Below are 20,595 nucleotides of genomic sequence, written 5' to 3' on the forward strand. Positions count from 1 at the left end.
TATGATAAAATGACGTACATTTGTCAAAAATATAATGAGCAGTTTAATAATAGTATGATGTCATAACAACGTCGTTTTTACAGGTTGTATAGATATTAAAGCTCTGAATCAAATTATTATATCTATGTGATAACTTCGGAAGGAACACTTTGGATATATCATCTCACAATACTTGGACATTTATCAAAGGTATCCCCAAACAGGCTTGACAGATTGTACTAGGTTTTCCCATTCACATTGAGAACTTTATATTATCCTAAAATTAAAAATATTTTTATAGTTTTATCATAAAAATTCTTATTTTATAAATATATGTTTCTTGAATAGTTTTTAAGTATATCTTCTAATGTCGAGCGTGGAAATATTCGGTAAGAACTAAGCCATGGTAAAGGCATGCATTTCAGGGTTCTCGATACTACTATATAAGTGTTCTGTTTAGGGAGGTTTCTACTTTATTCGTATTTCGCCATGTTGTATGTATTTATACATTTTACTTTTACATATACATTGATGGGTATGGTAGAGGCCAGAGGGTAGGATCTAACCTAACCTATCACCTAAGGCATTTTTAGTTAGATATTTATATTTTATAATGCTCTTAAACATAAAAAAAAACCATGAGAAAATTAGACCTCCCCACTTTTATACGCCTCCGGTGGAGGATTCTATCTTATACTATGGTATAAAAGTATACAAAGTACACCTAGTTAATACAAATGCATTAAATTAAAAATGTTAAATTTCACTTTCTTAACAAATATTGTTTCTCAATTTCAGATTTTGTCCTGTTATTCCCAGGCATTTTGAGATATTAAGCCTGGGTATATCCCAGATAAATCCTGTATAATATTTTAAATTTATTCTATTTTAATATTCTCTCACAAAAATATAGGTAGTTACGTTACAAAGTTGTAATAATAACTGATGTATGGTGGTTTCATCAATCACGAGCTTTGATAAGCTTATCACCCACACGTTTATTCGGTATGTATTAAATCACGTATTTAACAACGAGAAAATTATGTTATATCATTATGTTCCTTTAAAGTTGTTTAAAGTAAAATTTTATTATAACAATAAAAATAGCTTCTGATTCTCAACACTAATACAAGCAAATCTCAAATTGTATTCTCGTCCATGTGATAATAATACGATAAGAAATTATCATAGAGTGGAAAAAAACACTTAAATAATTCATGACTCCAAAAATTACAACTCTATATTAAATTCATGTTATCCAGTTAATAAAAATAGGTTATTATATTAAAAGTATTATCTAAAATTAAAAAAATAAATAAACATGTGTTTATGGATGTAGTTAGGAGTATGTATTATGTTTTGATTATTACTAGGTAGTTTCCATTAATGTGTTTAAGTTATTAGGTATTAGTTAGTGTACAAAAGGTAAAATGTGAAATAAAAATATTTAAAACATTGATTTGTGAGTAAAGGAGTTAATATTAATTTATTTGCCTATTAAACATTTAAACATTAGTATTATTTGAAAAAGAAAAATATTATCTTAAAATGTTCAACAATTTTCAGCCCGTAGACGCAATTTATAATGGCTTTCAACTCTTTACTAAGTTTAATATCAATTATATTTTAAGATCAACAGTAAGCGCGGTGACGATGTGCTTGTACCTATGTGGCAATGTGTGCATAATAATCTTACTTAATTCAAAACATATTTGTAGTGTACAGTATAAAATACAAGTATACTCATTCGTATTTTGTTGATCTTTTCAACTGCATGCACGTAAACATCAATATAGTTAAAATGTTTAATCATAATGCACAGGATTAAGGATAGTGTTTCCTATTTACCATAAAACTACTCCAACCTCCGTTTCAAATGTTGCATTTTTGTTAATTTTATTTGAACGTAGCCTGTATAACGAGCTCGATCAGTGGCTGTAAGCCAGTGGAAATCGCACCAAATAAATTAACACCTGCCTTGGTGAGTATATAATAATAATCATAATAACAACAAAATAATATTATAATGGTATGCCGCACGTATTACAAAATGGTGTTTTTACACCGTATTAATTTTAAACTTTATAACTCTGAACAATTTATTCAAATTAAACTCAATATACAACTGTTGTAGTATATTGGTACGCATTAATTTTTATCATTATTTTTTAATTTGTTATACCATTAGCTACTATAGTTATTAGCTAAGATAAATAATTACATTGTATTATTGAGTAACACATTTTTATTTCTTAAAGATAATTATTTTTGCATCTGATAATATGGACCAATTTATTGCTTTGTATAAATTATCTGGAATTTTAAATTTATTCTAAATTTTAGTTGCAATTTGAGTACTGGACAATAGTGGTTTGGTGAAGTTGTTTGTATTGAATATTAGACATAATAAAAGTTCCGTTTTTCCCTAAAGGTTTCCAATATTCATGGAAAAAATTAAAGTGGCCAACTTTTAATCAGTTGAGAACTTATATGTACCTCTTATTTTCGATTTATATTATGTATTCATGCAGTATTTTATTATTTAAACTATTTATATATAATATGTGTTCTATATAGTATGTCCTCGTTCGTTTTATTCTTGAGTACTGTTTTATATGATGGCAATCATAAATATTTTCAAAGATTAAATGCGTCTTGAATGAACATTCAAAATATATTTTTTAATTTGTTGTAGGTATAGTTTTCAAAATAAACATTTTTCATGACCATTGCGTTTACTCTAATATTAGACAGGTTCTAAATATCCTTATACTTTTTTTTACACTGCAATTAAAATAAGCAAACTTAGATTTCTTATACTAAGTTCTAAATTCAAATACAATAATCAATAAATATGCATATGTCAATAAGTGAAGAAAATAATGAATTTCATTGTTGAGGTTGCTATTTGTATGTTTCTGACTGCTATTTTTACTCATTGCTTCCCTTTATGTTGCAATGTTTTCGAGTCCTTATGAATGGTACCTAGGTATATTATTTTTATCATATACTATGGAAATTAAGTTGCTAATTTGTACAGTTAAGAGTTCTGATAATACTTTTGATTCTAAATTGAATAGATTATTATGTTTATTATATAACATATTAATTAACAGGTTTACTGTCATGTAGAGTGAATCGACCCAACAAAGACTTTGACGAGATGGCCAATATTATTATCATTTTCGTATGGTATTATATGCAAGCGTTACAAACTAGATACAGATATATATAAATAATTCACACAACAATAAAATAATATTAAACTTTAAAATTAATGCTATGTGTAACTTTTCCATGTTATCAATTAGTTGAGGAATCTAAAGTTGGATGTCAAGTGACCTTATTCATTTGACAGCATTGTTGGCTGTTTTGTGGAGTTCTTCCACTGTCCCGTTAAATGCGCGAAGAGGGAAAATCACTTATTATATGGGAGATAGGCTGTAATGAGTGGCCACAGTCACAGCATGGACTATCTCTCATTTTCCATTTATGTAGCATCTCTCCGGAGCGACCATGTCCTGTACGTAAGCGATTAAGTGTTACGGGCTAACTATGCCTATACGGTGCACCTCGTATACGTTTCCTCGCAGTGCACCTTGGTAAAAATTGATAAAATTCTATTTTGTAAATTGGCCAAAGTATACGGACCCTATTGGTTGGCGCACTACGCTTCTAGCATCTCCGGTCAAACAAAGCAAACAAACGGTATGGCCATTATCATTTTTCACGAATTCTTTGTTTTGATTTTTGGAAAACACGGTCATTAAAATAAAAATTTTATTTCATAAAGAAACATCAAAACTATTTCATAGAACTTCCGTCTTCCAAGGAGGCCATTTCAAAGTATTTTTTCATATAAAACTATGTATTGCGACTGTTCTCAGAAGGTACCCTACATGGCCTAAAAATCAATTTGAACTGTAGGGTCTGAAGACCCTACAAATCCTGACAATAAAACAGTACTGTAGGGTTATTAGATCCCACTCGGCGATATTAGCAAGTCTCGTAATTTTAGCGTAGCAGTCAACCTGACTTACTTTGCAGTAAAAAAAAAAAAAAAATAATCTCTTTAAATCAGAAAAACGATTTAAACGGTTCCGCATCACATCCGATAAATGTATTAAATTGGACTCTCTCATACCACAATTTGAGCTAGGTGTTAAAGACATTAACACGTATATAATAATAATGTTATACTATGTAACTGTATTACCACCAAATCGAAAATTGAATAAACTGGTATTATCACATTTTGATATTTGTTATAATAACGATTTTTCCACATTCATGTTATTTTTTATAGTCCTTCCCACGAGACCTGCATTAGTGGCATGACACGATGATATGTACATCACTCGTGTACACGAGCCATAATGGCTTAAAAACTGTTTGGCATGAAAATCGCGTTTGTCAGATTCGGAGAGCATGATATTAGTACTGTAATACAAACGAAAGGATGGGGATCATATAAATAAGTTTTATTTCGGTGAGCACAAATCTAACGGTGCTTTCTGTGTTTTGTTTTACGCACAAAGTGAGAAAAAATTCTGAGAGCTTGTACACACAAAAAAAAAATAGAAGTTATAATAACAAATTCATATTGTTATAGTTATAATATATTGTGTGAAATTATACTACTAACAGTAGATGTATGCGTATTAGAGTTACAATCATGCTTAAAATTATATTTATATAATTATATATAATATTTATATTAAATATATTCTTACTCAACGAGATATATCTATTAACAGTAGGTACAGTGTTTCATTTTAGATTGTAAATATTAAATTTAGAATTTTATCGCTTAAAAATTCCAAACATATTATAATCTTCATTGGAAAATTTATTATCTGACCACTATATAGTGCGTATGATCATCAGTTTTGTGTTATGGCACATCGTATCTAGTGATAGATTGATAATCGTGTTAGGGAAAAAAATTGATTAACATTTTATACCAAAATTATATTTATTTTCGTAATATGTGAATATTATTATTATGCTTTATCGATTATTGACAATTTAAAATATTTTTAAATACTTGTATAAAATATTAATTATATTTGTGCAAATAATATTTATTTTTTTATATATTTTGCGTTTAGGTCGTATTATTGTATATAATAAGTAAATAATATTGGATTAGCGCTTGTGTACTACAAATTTTAACGCAAATGATGTCATTTTTGCACCCGTTAGCACTTGTCATATAACCACATTAAATATCCGCATCACCGTCGATTCAATTTATACGTAGTATCATCATTGTATTGCCCCATATTATAAGTTAATTAGTGTTGTGCAGTGCAACGAACCAATTGGTCGATAAATATCTAGTAATAATAAAAATTTGATTTCGTAAATTTATTATTGGTATCACTCAAATTCATATACTTTCGTATACTGCATGGTTATAGTATAATAAAATTTCATAAGACCCACTGACACTGTTAAACAATATTAGCTGAAAATCAGCTATTAACGTTTTAAATGCAATAATATAATATTATACAAAGACATATTTATTTTTTAAAAACAAAAAAGATCCAATCTGCCATTCAGTTATCACTGCATTAGTATAATAATAAAGTTTTTAGCTTTATATTATTTTAATTATTATACAACATAGTCTATGTATAATGCATATAATTCAATGTTAATGAAATTCGATTTAAAAATTGTAATAACAAACAATTCTATTTCGTATAACGATACTTAATACTATGACGCCAAGTCGAAAGCTCGTATCTGCTGCAGCTTATATTAATGCGCATTTAATGTGTTTTGTATCTTTATGAGAACGAACACAGTGAAATAATAATAACTACGACAATATAAAACGGTTTATGTTCAAATTAAAACATGTATGTTATTCATTTTATTCTGACTAAATAATTTTGAAAACCACAGGTGTCAATTTAGTAAGTATTTAAGTAATAATTGTATTAATTAGGTAATTGTCTTATAAATAAATTAAATTCCTATTGGCGACTACAATATCATTGGGCATTGGTCATTCCGATTGACTGAATGGATTATCGTTTATGACTTTAATATGTGTATGTGATACTATAATAATATATATTTATACCTAATACAACTATTTATCTGTTTTTAAAGATTATTATTTATTACTTATTACTATTTTTGTCGATTATTTTTTTTATGCATGACAATATTATGTTTGTACTATACAATTTTCATCAAGATATACTCAAAAGTAAAAACCTATACAATGATAATATTCTATAGTTATGCTGCACGCGACTCAAACGCATCAAGGATAAATCTCGCGTGCAATTCGGTTGTTATGATTTGTAATCCTTATCTGACATATTATACGATTCGGATGCGCCTACCGACCACGGAATATTACGATCTACAATGATAGCTATTAAGATGATTTACGCGGTGGGCATATTCATTGTGTACGCTGCGATATTCGCAACATGACTTTTCGTTCGGTTTTGCGCAGGCGAATTATAATAATTATAATAAAGAGAGACCTCATTAGACTAAAATCGCAAACTCCGGCAACCGCGGAGTTGGATTTCAAAAGCTTTTATGTGCGGGGCTCTTCATTATAAAGGAGATCTTATTAAAAGATAGCACTACGGGTTCGTCTTTTCGCTGTGAACTATACGTGAACTATAATACGTACACTGCGACTATAACTGCAGCCACTACTTCCACACTATGACTATTGCTACTATAATATAATACTACTAATTATAATAATAAACACGATCGCAGCCGACGACCGCGATAACAATAATTAAATATTAATATTTCGACCTGGGTATTTATTATACGTATACGTATATAACCTGCAGTTTACGTTAAATTCGTCGTCGGTGTAGTAGCTGCGCAACACAACGGATATTGTTCGACGAAGGGCGCATTAACGAAAAGCACAAACGATCGTTCATTAAGCCACCGCCGCCGTATTATATTATATCGTACGACAATTCAATTTCCAAAACTACGACCGCGCGTCAACAGGTCGCGAAAACCCGACTTTATAGTTACGTTTAATTATTTTTATTATTATTACACAATTATTATACAGGTACTGTTTTCGACTCTCGACTATGTGGTTCGTATATTATTATTTTAAGTACTCGACTCTTTCGGGAACACGCAAAACGCCGTTTTGTATATAAATAATATTTAAATAAGTGTACTCACTTTTATAAACGCGTATTATATTCGTATTTTTTCGGGTTTTCCGCGTTTATTTTATTCCGTTTTGTCGGTCAATTACGAGGGTTCATATGGGGTGCCCTACAACCCTCGCCTGAATTCGCGGGATCTTCGAATCGGAATTGCGTTCGATTAACACACGCTGCACATACGCTAAATCTGAATAATGGAAAACAGTTTTTTTTCTACTGCTGATACTATTGATAATAACGTATGTAATATTTTAATACTTGTTTTTTACATCGTACTTTTTATCTCTTCTTGTCCGTTCTTTGTACACGTGTTATACATTATATCCGCGTGTTATGCATATATAAACACGGACAATTCCAATATATTATCTGTACATCGATGTATTATTGCTACTTACTAGAGCGACCTTAAATCGATTCTTCTGCTAGTTTAACATTACATTTTTTTCTTATCATACACATAGGTACACGTTGACTAAAATTATGTATTATATCTACCTTAACGTGTAAGGTGATTTACTTAGCATAAACATTCCCACTCAATTTTTAAATTAATTAATAAATTCAAAATATGGTTTTTGGAAATAACAAACACATAAACACTGCATAATTCAAATACTTAAATTTGTATACTTTGTATTTAAAAATTTAATGTATTGTATCAGAACAAACTGGTTTTCAAAAGAAACCCGTTATATTTTTATGCAAGTTGTTAAGTACATGATTTTTTTCTAAGTTTATTGTATCTTTTTTTAAATTTAAATGAGTAGACGTTTTAAAATTGTATATGTTAAGGTTAGGTTATTCCTACGCTAAGGAATAAAATTACTTAAAATAAATCATGACCAAAATGTATATTAAATCAATATTTATAATAGGTACAAATTTATAATGGTTTATTAGCCTTAGGACTTATAAAGTTTAATAACTCAGAAACTCATAAATGAGTGTCAATTTATACAATATAATATGTAATCATAACTTTATCAAATTGCTGCTTTTTCAAATATTTTAATATTGTTATAATATTATATAACTTCAGCAATACTTATTTCTAAGCTTAATAGTTTTTAATTTTTATTGTTTATTAATTAAGTTCTATTATTTTAATACTTAAGTTTTGTATATAAATTGAAGTACAATATAAATAGTAAACAGTATAGTAAAGTGTGTAACAGTTAGAAAAAAAAAATAATAAACTAATCTATTAATACTTAAAACTAATACACCACAAAAAAGTATTTTATACGGGTATAGAAGAATTATATATATTTTTTTTAGAAATTAACAGAAAAATTAAGCCATTTCCAAAATTCAACTGAACTTAATTTTTTCTATCTTAATTTAACTGGTTAAAAAAATTAGACAAGTTTCCTGACGTTAAACTAATTATATTAGAGCACTGATAAACAACTGAATACTGAATGTAGTATACATTATTTTTAAAATACGTAATTTTAATTTGGGCCAACGTTTTCCCCGGAATTTTCTAGTGAACACAACACTGAGGTGAGTATGAAATGCGTCGGCAGTGGCGCTCTATAACAATTAAATCTCAACAAATGAAAGCATTATTGCTGTAATCTTTCATAGGCCGACTGGGAGAGAAATGGAATAATTATGCTTATAAATAAGATTAGTGTAGCGCTAACACCGCTCATACTCAACCCCTTCTGATGTGTTTGTGCGTATAATGTATATATTATTCTATACATTTGAATGTTTCTCTCTATTTGCATTATTTATTTTAACATTATACGTATAACAGTGCATTTAGCGTGCATCTCTCTTACGAAAATAAATGCCGCGAACACAGCAATACCACCAAGTCCCCATAAACATTAGTCCGACTGAAACGAATATTATGCACTTGATCTATATTATATACGATAGCCTTTTATAAAAAGTAAACAATAAACAGTATTAAACAAAAATATGCACAAGTCATTCGTGCATTGTAGGTGCGTATGACGACAATATTTTTAATTAAATGTTTTTTGTCTTATATTATATGGTTCAATCGATATAAAAAACAATAATAAACAAATATAATATGTTTTGTTAAGCTATAGATTTCGGCATCAATACGTGAAAAGCACATACAGAAAATTAGAAATGAAAAAATTAAATTTCATGTTTTATAAGAGATGTATTAAACTTACTATAAACTAATTAACACCCAATCTAAAAAACTAAAAATCTATGTTACATTATTTGTCCTCAATATGTCCAAACTTGTTTTTTTTTTTATTAATAAAACATAATTTTAAGTTTGATGATGTTTTATTTTTTGAATAGTAAAAAATTGATGTCTAATTTGCAAAAATATGCTACCTTTTAAAGTTTATGCTCAATGTTGAGTAAAATACTCAAGTTGTGTTAAAATATGTCTAAACAACAAAAACTCTTCATTAAACATAATATATAATATATTATGTATATGTATGAATTTAATTTAAATTAAAATGAATGAATTAGTACAATATAGTTAAATATGTTAGATATACCAAAAGTAGTAGGTACTGATTTATTGGTACAACACGTGTACTTTTGAGTTGAAAATTTTTCAAACAAAATTTAATAATTGTAAGATATAATTTTTTTTTTAATTTATTAAAATTATCTACTTAGGGGCTTTTAAAAAGAGGGCGGATGAAGTCCTCTTAATATAATAACATAATAATGTTACGAAATTATAGTAGGTAGAAACTGTAACCGTTTAATGAAGAAAAACAGTATAGTCTGCAGGTTGTATAATATCGTTATTTTTTTTTCAACAATAAATTACTCAGTCGCCTACAACATTTCAAAAAATCATAAAATAATTGATAGAAATCGATTAATAGCAAACGCAAAAACAACTATAATTTGTATAAATATTTTGTTTTTGTTATCTTGAAGTTGCTAAATTACACTAGGTATATATTTTTACGATATTCAAATTCAATTTTTTTTTTTTATTATTTTTACTACCTAATGAAATTATACTATATAGCTATTATTACAATTTACATTTTTCGTTTTTTCTTTTGAAATGGTTAATCTTAATATCTATACACTCATAAATCAATATTACTTTATTTTTTCCTCAACTAGTTATCCGGTGATTTTCAGCAGCTGGCCAGACTGTTCTCTTTTTTTTTTTTTTTTTTTTATTCCTCATTTTACTAGTAAATACCAGATACTTTTACAAGAATTCTTAATTCAGTGCAATATGATGTTTTAGATTTGTAAATGGAACGTGCGAAGGAAAGATTAATATCAAGTATAGTTAAAGTGACTCATATAGTTATATATTATATTATTTGTAAACGCGCCATAGGTATATTCCACGGTCGGAGAAACGTAACGTTTTCACCGCGATGCCGTTTTGGGATTTTCAGAAGATCGCGCAAACAGCAATAAATATTACTTCCGTCTGGAATATCAAATCGGATAGCGAATATAATACAATTTCTTCCACCGCCACACTACACGTGTATTGTACATCGATCATAAAATGTATTTTTTGTCTTCATATTATATATGTTTCCGATCCGAGTGAAAAAAAAAGAGAGAAAAAAGTTGTTTTCCCCTTCTTTATTGTTCCTCGTGACTCGGCATACTTTTGCCAAGCGTGTGCATCAGGAGTCGCGGTAGACTCCATACAACCAAAACTTTGCTTTTATATGAAACCTCCTCCGGCAACACAGAAAAAAATTATTTATTGATGCGATTTCTGTCTTTATAATATACTATATAAAAAAAAAAATAAAGTTTTTTTTAAGTAGTTCACTTTTGTGTACTACGCTTATTATTATTATTATTATTTATTTATTGTGTTATTACGATACTTTTCCGTTTTATTTTTCAGTTAATACTATCGACGGTCAGGGCTTGGGACTCTGCAAACTCGAACACGTCTTATATGGACGACGTAAGTAATTTATTTCTAATCCATAATACATATTATACACATACATGTAATACTATACAGATACATGAGCTCGTTTAATGCCTACGCAGTTAAGTCATGTTAAGGTTTTAATATCCATTATAGCATGTTATTAAAAATAATATTATATATAGCGCCTCTGTAGTCGGTTTTTTTTTTTTTTACAACGACCTTCATAATTTACTAGGTAATATATACGTATTTATATTTACGGTATTTATATTTTTCTCTCGACCAAACGCTCACGGAGTATAATGTATTCGTAGGTTATGTATACGCTATATACATATACACATCGGATTCATTAACGAGATTTTTTTCCATTTCACTGAATTAAATATTATTATCGTCACCGTAAGCTTCCATTTTTACGTGCATATTTCATTTCACAGTGTACACGTGCACACCTACGCGCGTATTAAACGAACAATATTATATATAATATTATTACACACCTGAAGCGCATTTTGGGGTGAATTTCAAAGTCAATGGGTGGATGCGACTATTATATACATTATAATATACCCTATACGTATACAGTGACAGCAGCAGTTGACAGCGGGTATATAAAGTGCGCATATACGACAACACGTCACATTTGAAGTTTGGACTGTTCGGATGACTAAATTATAAATGAGTCACTAATCGATTCTCTCGAGCGTATTTCTGCAATATTTAATTTATGTCGCATCTCTCGAGCGTATTATATAGTTCTGATACATCCAAAGCGTTATACGCAACGGTTTTAATTCGACATAATACTATACAATTAATATATTAAAATATAATACAAACGGAATCGTATTATTATGACGTTATATCAATAATATTATTATCGGGAGGGAGGAGATAATATTGTGATATATGACTTTGACTTTTCGATGTAAACATTTATATAGGATGGTACATTAATAGTATGCTCAAATTTTTATTTTCCATAAAAAATGCGTTTATTGAAAGTTAAGTTTTCAAAATTCTCAATTATACTTAAAACTTTATTTTAAAATTTACTTAAAAATTCCAAATGTTAGAATATGAATTTAATGCGAAATGAAGAAATTAATAGAGATGAACAATGAACATGTTTAGTGAATTACTCTCTGGTGTGTTATTATTATAACCATATACTACAACCAGGGCTATAAATATATTTCATCGCTACATTTACTAAATTATATTAATATTATAATAACAAAACATAATTTACAGTACAGAATGAATTCTCAATCCAGTAAGGGAGGCTGTAAATCCTTTAACAAAACTTTCAAAAAAAAATTTTTACATACGATGATTTTATGAATATAATATTTTACAAATACACAATATATAAATATATTATAAGTCATGGATTGGGTAATCCTCAAAAAAAAAAAAAAAAAATGCCGTTGATATGATATCCATTATAATGCTATTCAAGTTTAAAATATACTTACCTACCTACCTAGTCTATATATTTTTAATTTAGGATCATTCAACATTCATGTAAGTTATTATAGTGACTATGTCACATAAATATAAAATATTCATAATAGAGAAAAAATATTTAACGCGAAAGTTTTTTTTTATTTAAAAATACATAAAATTATTAGTATTTTTGATACTTTGTTATAATTTTTTAGTGGGGTAGGTCAAATTTAGAACTTTAAATGTTTATTAATATTTTTTTTTTTTTGCAATAATAATGTGAAGAATTTTTCGGAGAATTTCAATGCACTAAGCTCAAAATTTGGACGAATAGTTTATAAGTAATAATACTTATAAGTATATAAGCTTTAGGCGAGCAGAGTAATAGACCAACATTTTATGAGACACCCCAGTACCACTCCACTCCGCTCTTCAAAACTTTATATATTTATAACTCATAAACTAATCGTCTTAATTTCGATTTTTATGTATCAAAAAACTTCAAAAAAAAATGTATTACATTAGAATTGCGAAAAATATAGGTTCCCGTTTTATTTTTTATAGATAGACCAAAAAACCATCCATAAAATAATTTTAAAATACCTATATAAAAATTACTAATTATTTTAGGTATTTCTAAATCTACTTTCGAATTTGAAATTGTTCTTTATTATGAATATTTTATATTTATATGAGCAAATGACTATAACATAAATTTTGATTAAAATATGTTGAATGACTTTATATATAGGTACTATGTCAGTTGAATAATTTACTGAATATTTTTTTTTATGTATAGTATGAAAACTCGTGGTCACCTTGGTCCGAGTGGTCGTCTTGTTCAAGAACGTGCGATGGTGGAGCCACTTATCAACTACGAAGGTGCAATGCAGTAGTTGGCTGTAAAGGTCACCACGTCAGATACAAAATCTGCAACATGGAGGTAATTCGATAACGGTTGCACTAATGTTCCTATTTTATTTTTTTTTCTTATTGAGTGTTTGTAATAATAATTGAGATATTTACAAAACAGCCTTTGTTTGACGATGGAGTATTTGTAAAAAAAAAAAAAAAACAACGTATATATTTTTAATATTTTAAACATTTCTCAAGGAAATGGTATTTTTTGAAATAATAATAATTTATTAAAAATATTAAAATACCTTATCATTTTACTCTGCAAATTAGAAAATATTTCAAGATTGTTAGAACATAGACTCAAGATTTTTTCATTGCGCTTTCACAATATTTAATTAATTTCAATTTGACGATAATTGGATAATGATTAATAAAACTAAGAAAAAATAAACGTACCTAGTATTTTACTGATCAAAATTATAACATTGTATTTTTTTTTTATCAAAGAATTCGTAATAAACTCGGTAATCATTACCTAATCAATATTATTATGATAAAATATTTAACTGAAATCTGAGTAATAATTTAAGATAGTTAAAACATTAATAAGTACATGACTTGAAATTACTATTACTAATTACACATATTTAATAGTTTCTTTTCAACGAATCTATACAGTCTCAAAAAAACTTTACTATCACAAGTTTTCTTGTCTTTATAGAGATAATCATTATACGAACATCCTGGAAATTACGTGATTAATAGGTACTTTAATTTTTCAACAAAGTTCTAATACTACACAATCATCGTCTAAATGATTTAATTCCAAGTATGGGTTTTCCAGGTCGTCTTCATTCATTACGCGTTTGGCTCGTTGTAATTTTGGCATCCATTTCACCGGCAATGTGCACAAATATGTTTTGTACGTAATTTCTTATACACAACCCTCAGCGTTTGTATTTCACGATATTAATTTCAAAAGGTAATCAGAAGCTGGGGGATCATTTCTTGTTATTGGAACCAAATCATTATAGTTTTTAATTTCCAGGTCCCAAGTATTGTGAAATTAAACTATCACTTCTCTGTAGTAAATTATCCTTATGGGTACAAACATATACATTTGAGTCGATATGATTCCGCTATGCTGGATAGCTTTAACTTAATAGTGTTGTGCTATTTTGAATTTGCTTCTACATACTTAAAAGAAATGTAATATTATTCTAACAGTTTTTTTCCGTTTTGAGCTTCTTTTAGGATTATAATGGTTAACGTTATCGAATCAATATTATCTCAAGTTAAAAATAAAATACTTAATATTTTTATAAACTATTTTTTTCTTTGCAAAAATAATAAAAAAATTATATTTTTCTATAAGTATATAAGGTAAAATCAGTATGTGTTTAAATATTTTATTTAATACTTAATAAATGTTTTATGATCTGGTTTAAAGATTAATATTATTTTATTTAATATTAGCCAATAAGTTTACCTGATTTAAGAAAAAAATTATAGAATATTAGCTTTGTTCTAGAGTCAATAATACTAAGTCATAAATAAAAAAACCTAACAAAATAATATTATAATTTAAGTACGGGCAAGACTAAATACAATTATTTTTGGAATTATTTATTATATTATTTGACAGATGAATTATGACTATATCATTGATAATATATGCGTCTAGACTGTGTAGAGTCTGATACACTTCAATTTATTTATTCATTTTTAATGACAATGATCGAGTAATAAATCGACTTTTATTTCTTTTCGATATTTATAAAAATTGTCTAGATTTAAAATTAAAGGCAGTAGTTAAACATTTATCACATAAAATACCACTTTAGATGGTTTTTTTTGTTCTTGTAATCATTTAATATTTTTTTAAGCTTATCTACATTTATATTTTTGTTCACCATTTTTAAGACCCATAGCTCGTGTTTTACAAATTGAGTACAAAGTGTACAAATACTATATTCATTTTTTGGTTAGTTTTACGATTTAAAAAAGAAAAACTAGCATTAATAAGAAGCTTGTCTTGTTTATGATACAACATTTTGTTTTAATGGTGTAAAATAAAGATTTTGTTGTTGCTTTACTCGTGAATTCGTGAATTTAGATAAATCATTGATGCAAGTTCGTATTTAAAGTATGGCTTAAGTTGTCATCATCTTGAGCTTATATGTACAAATAATTCATTAGAACAGTCGTGTCAAGTTTACTAGAATTGTTTGAATGTATATTTTGTACCCTATAATATTAACCTTTGCTAATCGCAGCATGTACCTAAAGAAAAATTATTTTCAAATTTAAACTTAACATCTTTGTGATTCTTACTTATTTAGTTATTTCTAATTACCTATAGAATTAATAGATATGTCATTACTTAGTATATCTAATTGAAAATATTTTTATATAAATTAAAATTACATCATATATTTATCTCTATTATTACACATAAAAAATATTATTATGACGTCGTCATAATATTAAATTTATATAATTTTGCATAACAACGTAACACGATTTAATATGTTATAACATGTTGGATATTATTTTACGATAATGCATAACCTATACATAATAATTAATAACACTTGATTACTAAAAGGGTTGATGATAATATTTTAGCATTATGATGCTGGTTATAATTTTGTATTATGAATAAAATTATGATGTATAACTTGAATTTTGTTCATAAATATGTGTAAAAAAAAAAACCTGAAATTCAACTTATATTTGGTAAGGTTTTTGGCACTTATTAGCTTGTATAAACTAATTTTGCTGTACATACAATCACAAAAATCGCAAATGAACCAACTTTTATAAGCTTTCTTTTTAACATCGTTAATTATGCACGAGAACTTACTCGTTCTGAAATTGAAACAACTCGTAGCAGTACGGTAGTGTGTAACATACTGTATACACATAAACATAAATATTATATAGTATACCTTTATACACACGTTCACTTTATTTTAATATATATTCTATTGTTCCAAATATTTTTCCTTTGTACATACAAATTGTTTTTTAAATATCGATTAACGTAGAAAAAATATTTTATGCCATATATCACATACTTGTATTACAATACTTGAGTTTGAACACCATTACGGTAGTCATAAATTTCGTAGTACCGCGCACCGGTGGGAACAGTCTGGAAATACATATAACGACGACGAAGAGAACTGTGATCGAATATGATTTTAAAGTAAACTCATTCTACAAAGACTGTGTTACTTTTCTAGGTATTTTCAACCTATTGTCAGACTTCAAAATCATTTTCTTACAAAAAAAAAATTGTGATTTAAAATCCACATTTTTTTTTAGGCGTTCGCTTACAAATTTCATGATATTTTTTTATTGAAACTGTTTAGGCATATTAAAGGTAATTTTATATACTTTGTTACTCATGTATTGTTTCCACTACAGCCGTGTCCTGACGGATTGGATTTCCGAGCGGTACAGTGTTCAGCCTATAACGATCATCCGTACGACGGTGAGACCGTAGAATGGCACCCTTACTACGACGAGGAGAGCCCGTGCACACTGATGTGTGTTGACTCCAAAGGCCGAGTGGAAGAAATGGCCCCGAGGGTGCGAGATGGCACCAGGTGCAGACTGGGATCATTGGATATGTGCATCGACGGCGTGTGTCAGGTAAGATCCTGAAATGGCGTACAGTTTGTATGTATCAAGGGTGGCCAACAAGTCAATACCGTCATGAACTCGAGTCGAGGCTCTCTTTTGAACATTTTATGATTTTTTTTTTTTGTATATTTTTGATTATTAACTACTTTTTTTTTTAATCACGTAAACCCCCCCCCCCCCCCCAAAAAAAAAAAACTCAGAGGTCGATCAAAATTCCATAAAAGTTGGCTAGCCTTGATATAGACAATATTATAGATTATAACGTAAAATATGTACAGTCTGGAAAAATACAACTTATTTAAAAATGAGAAATTCAATGAAAATAAAATTATTCGTGTCAGTTAATAGTTATTTTAACGTTCAGATTGAAAAACCAATGTGACGGGCAGTAAAAAATAAATTTTCAAACTATATAAATAATAAAACACTGAATGTTTTGTTTAACACTCGTCCTACTTAATGCAACTAACCTGACTTTATAAATGTCAACTGATTTTTTTTTAAATATAAGTATAGTAAATAGTGTGATAAGTAGCCCATAAATGTGTGTGTAAATATAGAGATTAAGAGAACTCTACATTAACCAGTACAAAACAATGGTGATGACACGGATGATGGGATTATCATTATAACATTTTAAACTTACTTAAAGTGAACATGATGATTTGAATAAACTACGTTTAAAACCCACTTCGTGATGAAAAACTGTGAACCACACTTGGTTTTTATGTAATATTTCATAACCGTATAATATTATTCTATATTATATGACTTTAAGGGCCAAAATCACTAAAGCAATGCCCCTTGTAGTTATATATAGTAATAGGTTTACAACAATAATAATTAGTTGACCCTGAACAAAAACTATAACATAACACATTTTTTCACAGAGAGTCGGCTGCAATTTAGAAATCGGATCGAAAGCCAGCGTAGACGAGTGCGGAGTTTGCGGTGGAGACGGTACTTCGTGTTCCAAGGATCTATACCACTGGGGAAAAATTGGCACAGGCTGTTCAGTGTCTTGTGGTGGAGGTGAGTGCGACTGACATTCGTAAAAGTTAAAACTGAGTTGTATCCACGATCCAAAAATGTTATAGTTTTATACACAATATTTCGTGTCCATTGAATATTTTTATTTCTTTAAGTGACGTTAAACGCGGCTAGGAATAAAAATGTTTTAAAATAATTATCCTGAACTTTGCACAATAAATACGGTGGGGAGATTTCAGACCCTTCCAATGCTTCAAAATGTTTGCTAATGTGACCATAAAAGAAATTAAAAAAAAAAAAAACAGTGAAATAAGGTTTACTTGAAAATACTTCAACCATTTTTACAAATTATAAATATTTATTATTTAAAGTTAAATACAAACATTTTCAACTTACTATAGCCACTCTATCTTTCAATCCCATTATTAAAGACCTAATATTATCTTTAATATGTACAAAGTTAAATAATTCAAAAACTACTCGTCTAATTTGGACACATCAACATTATCAAAAATGATCTACTTAATAATTTACAATATGAGAAAAAGGGAAGGGTTTCGTTAAAAAAATCGAATTTTGTATCTCCTTAAGTAAGACAAAATATCCCAAAATTTCGAAAATATTGACTTTAAATAGGTATATTATTTAAAAATTCAAAAAATTATGTTTTAAATATCTAAAGTATTTAAGAAGAAAAATACGATGAACATGATTGGTAAATCACACTGTACTTACATAATTAAAAGGCGACGTCGACAAACCATCGTCCATCAGTGGTGTTTAATATTGTATATACCTAACTATATAATAAAATACAGAACTACAGAGGTGACGTAGTAGACAGTTGGATTTCATTATGTCTAAAAGGGCGAATTATGAACAATAATCCTAATAATACTCTGGAACCTGTAATAACAGTCGGCTGTGTCTCGACGGCTTTTGACCGCCACGTGAAAAATACTGACAATGATAAAACGTTTTAATCAATTCTAGTACCGCTCGCAGTCTGTTTTTCGGTCACCTCTTATCACCCCTGCCCGTAATGTGATTAATGGCTCTGAACACCCCCACACGAAGTTTCTTACGGATACGCCGTATGACTTTCTTCTTATTTTCTTTTACTATTTTAGCTGTGCCAACACCCTCTCACCACCATTCACTGATTCCTTACGCCTGTCGTAGTGTTTATATAATATTATACGCGCCAATCCATACATAACGCACAGCCGAATATAATGTGCGCTCAAGTCACTGCAAAGCTCCTTAACCACGTCATGTTTGTGTTCTATTATTGTAATAAGTCATTTCATAGATTAGAATTAAACACATTTGTATTCTGGTGGTTTTCGAATAATATATACCTACTTATCATGGAGTTAATAATATTTCATCTTCGTATACAAGTACATAATATCATTTTAACGAATCCGTTTGCACAACTATTCTCCAAATGAGACGCTATATGAAATAGTCCATACAGTTATTATAACAATAATATATTAATATATTATTGCATAATGTTATTTTTATCTATATTGTATATTTTATGCATATCGTGTGTATTATTTATCGCTATTCATAATAATATATTAATTATTCTATACATAAATAAGAATATTACATTAAATTGAATATTAATGAAAATAAAATTTGATTTTTCTTCTATATCAATTTACGCTACTCGAGTCTCATTTACGAAAATGTATCAATACATTTTTTTAATTTTAAATCGAGTACCATGTTTTCTAATCAATTTATTATGTATAATAATTCTATTGATATTTCTTAATAACTCCTTAAAGCTACAAAATATTTTATATTCTTCAAATATAACCTATTTTTAGATTTTTAAGTTAACACTTCAATCAATATTCTTCCGTCAATCGTGTTATTTATTTTTTTAAGAATATATATTTCACCATACAAATTTACTATTAAATTATAATAATAATATATATAAGACTTCCCATTTTTTTTTTAGCATATCCATGTTGGGTAAAGTATAAATTAAATAATTATATTACATACGGTTTAAGAGGACATTATATCCACATGTTTTGACATCGTTTTACGAACGTAAAACAACAAATTTTCATACAACGGAATCAATTTCATGATGGTAACTTTAATATTAGAATCAATTTATTTATTATCAAACTTAAAAGTTATAATATTATCTAGTGTATCCGTAGGCTTTTATTGATATTTTAATCTTTAATTGAATCACGAGCATTTTCAAGTTTTAATATTTTACATAGATAATTATAACTCACTTAAAAACTAAAATATCAATAAAAGCATATGAAATGCCCTAGATAATATAATTATCTTTAAGATTTTACAATAGTTAAATTGACAGTAATATTAGAGCTAACAGCATAAAATTCATTCCGCTGAATGCAAATTTACTATGTTTTACGTTCGTAAGACGGAAACAACAAATGCGGTATAACGTTCTTTTAAGTATACTTCTTATAATCCATTATGGCAAGATGTACATACTTCGCGAATACAACATAAATAGACAACACCCACTCCCCATTCCAATCTACCAATATCACAACAAGTTCAGTGAACTAGTATGTACCAAGTACCATT

General features: G+C 28.1%; 1 protein-coding gene across 5 annotated transcripts in view; it reads left to right on the forward strand.

The window, feature by feature from the left end:
• The window catches only part of LOC114127316 (ADAMTS-like protein 1), a 170,817-nt gene that overhangs the window by 76,715 nt on the left and 73,507 nt on the right, over positions 1–20,595 (forward strand). For all 5 annotated transcript variants that reach the window (XM_050201988.1, XM_050201985.1, XM_050201986.1 and 2 more), the window contains exons 3-6: positions 11,014–11,076; positions 13,298–13,441; positions 16,789–17,016; positions 17,898–18,039. In XM_050201988.1, the coding sequence (XP_050057945.1) occupies positions 11,014–11,076; positions 13,298–13,441; positions 16,789–17,016; positions 17,898–18,039 (577 nt within the window). The remainder of the gene's footprint in view (positions 1–11,013; positions 11,077–13,297; positions 13,442–16,788; positions 17,017–17,897; positions 18,040–20,595) is intronic.

The sequence above is a fragment of the Aphis gossypii genome, chromosome 2 (assembly GCF_020184175.1).
Source record: "Aphis gossypii isolate Hap1 chromosome 2, ASM2018417v2, whole genome shotgun sequence".
NCBI lineage: Eukaryota > Metazoa > Arthropoda > Insecta > Hemiptera > Aphididae > Aphis > Aphis gossypii.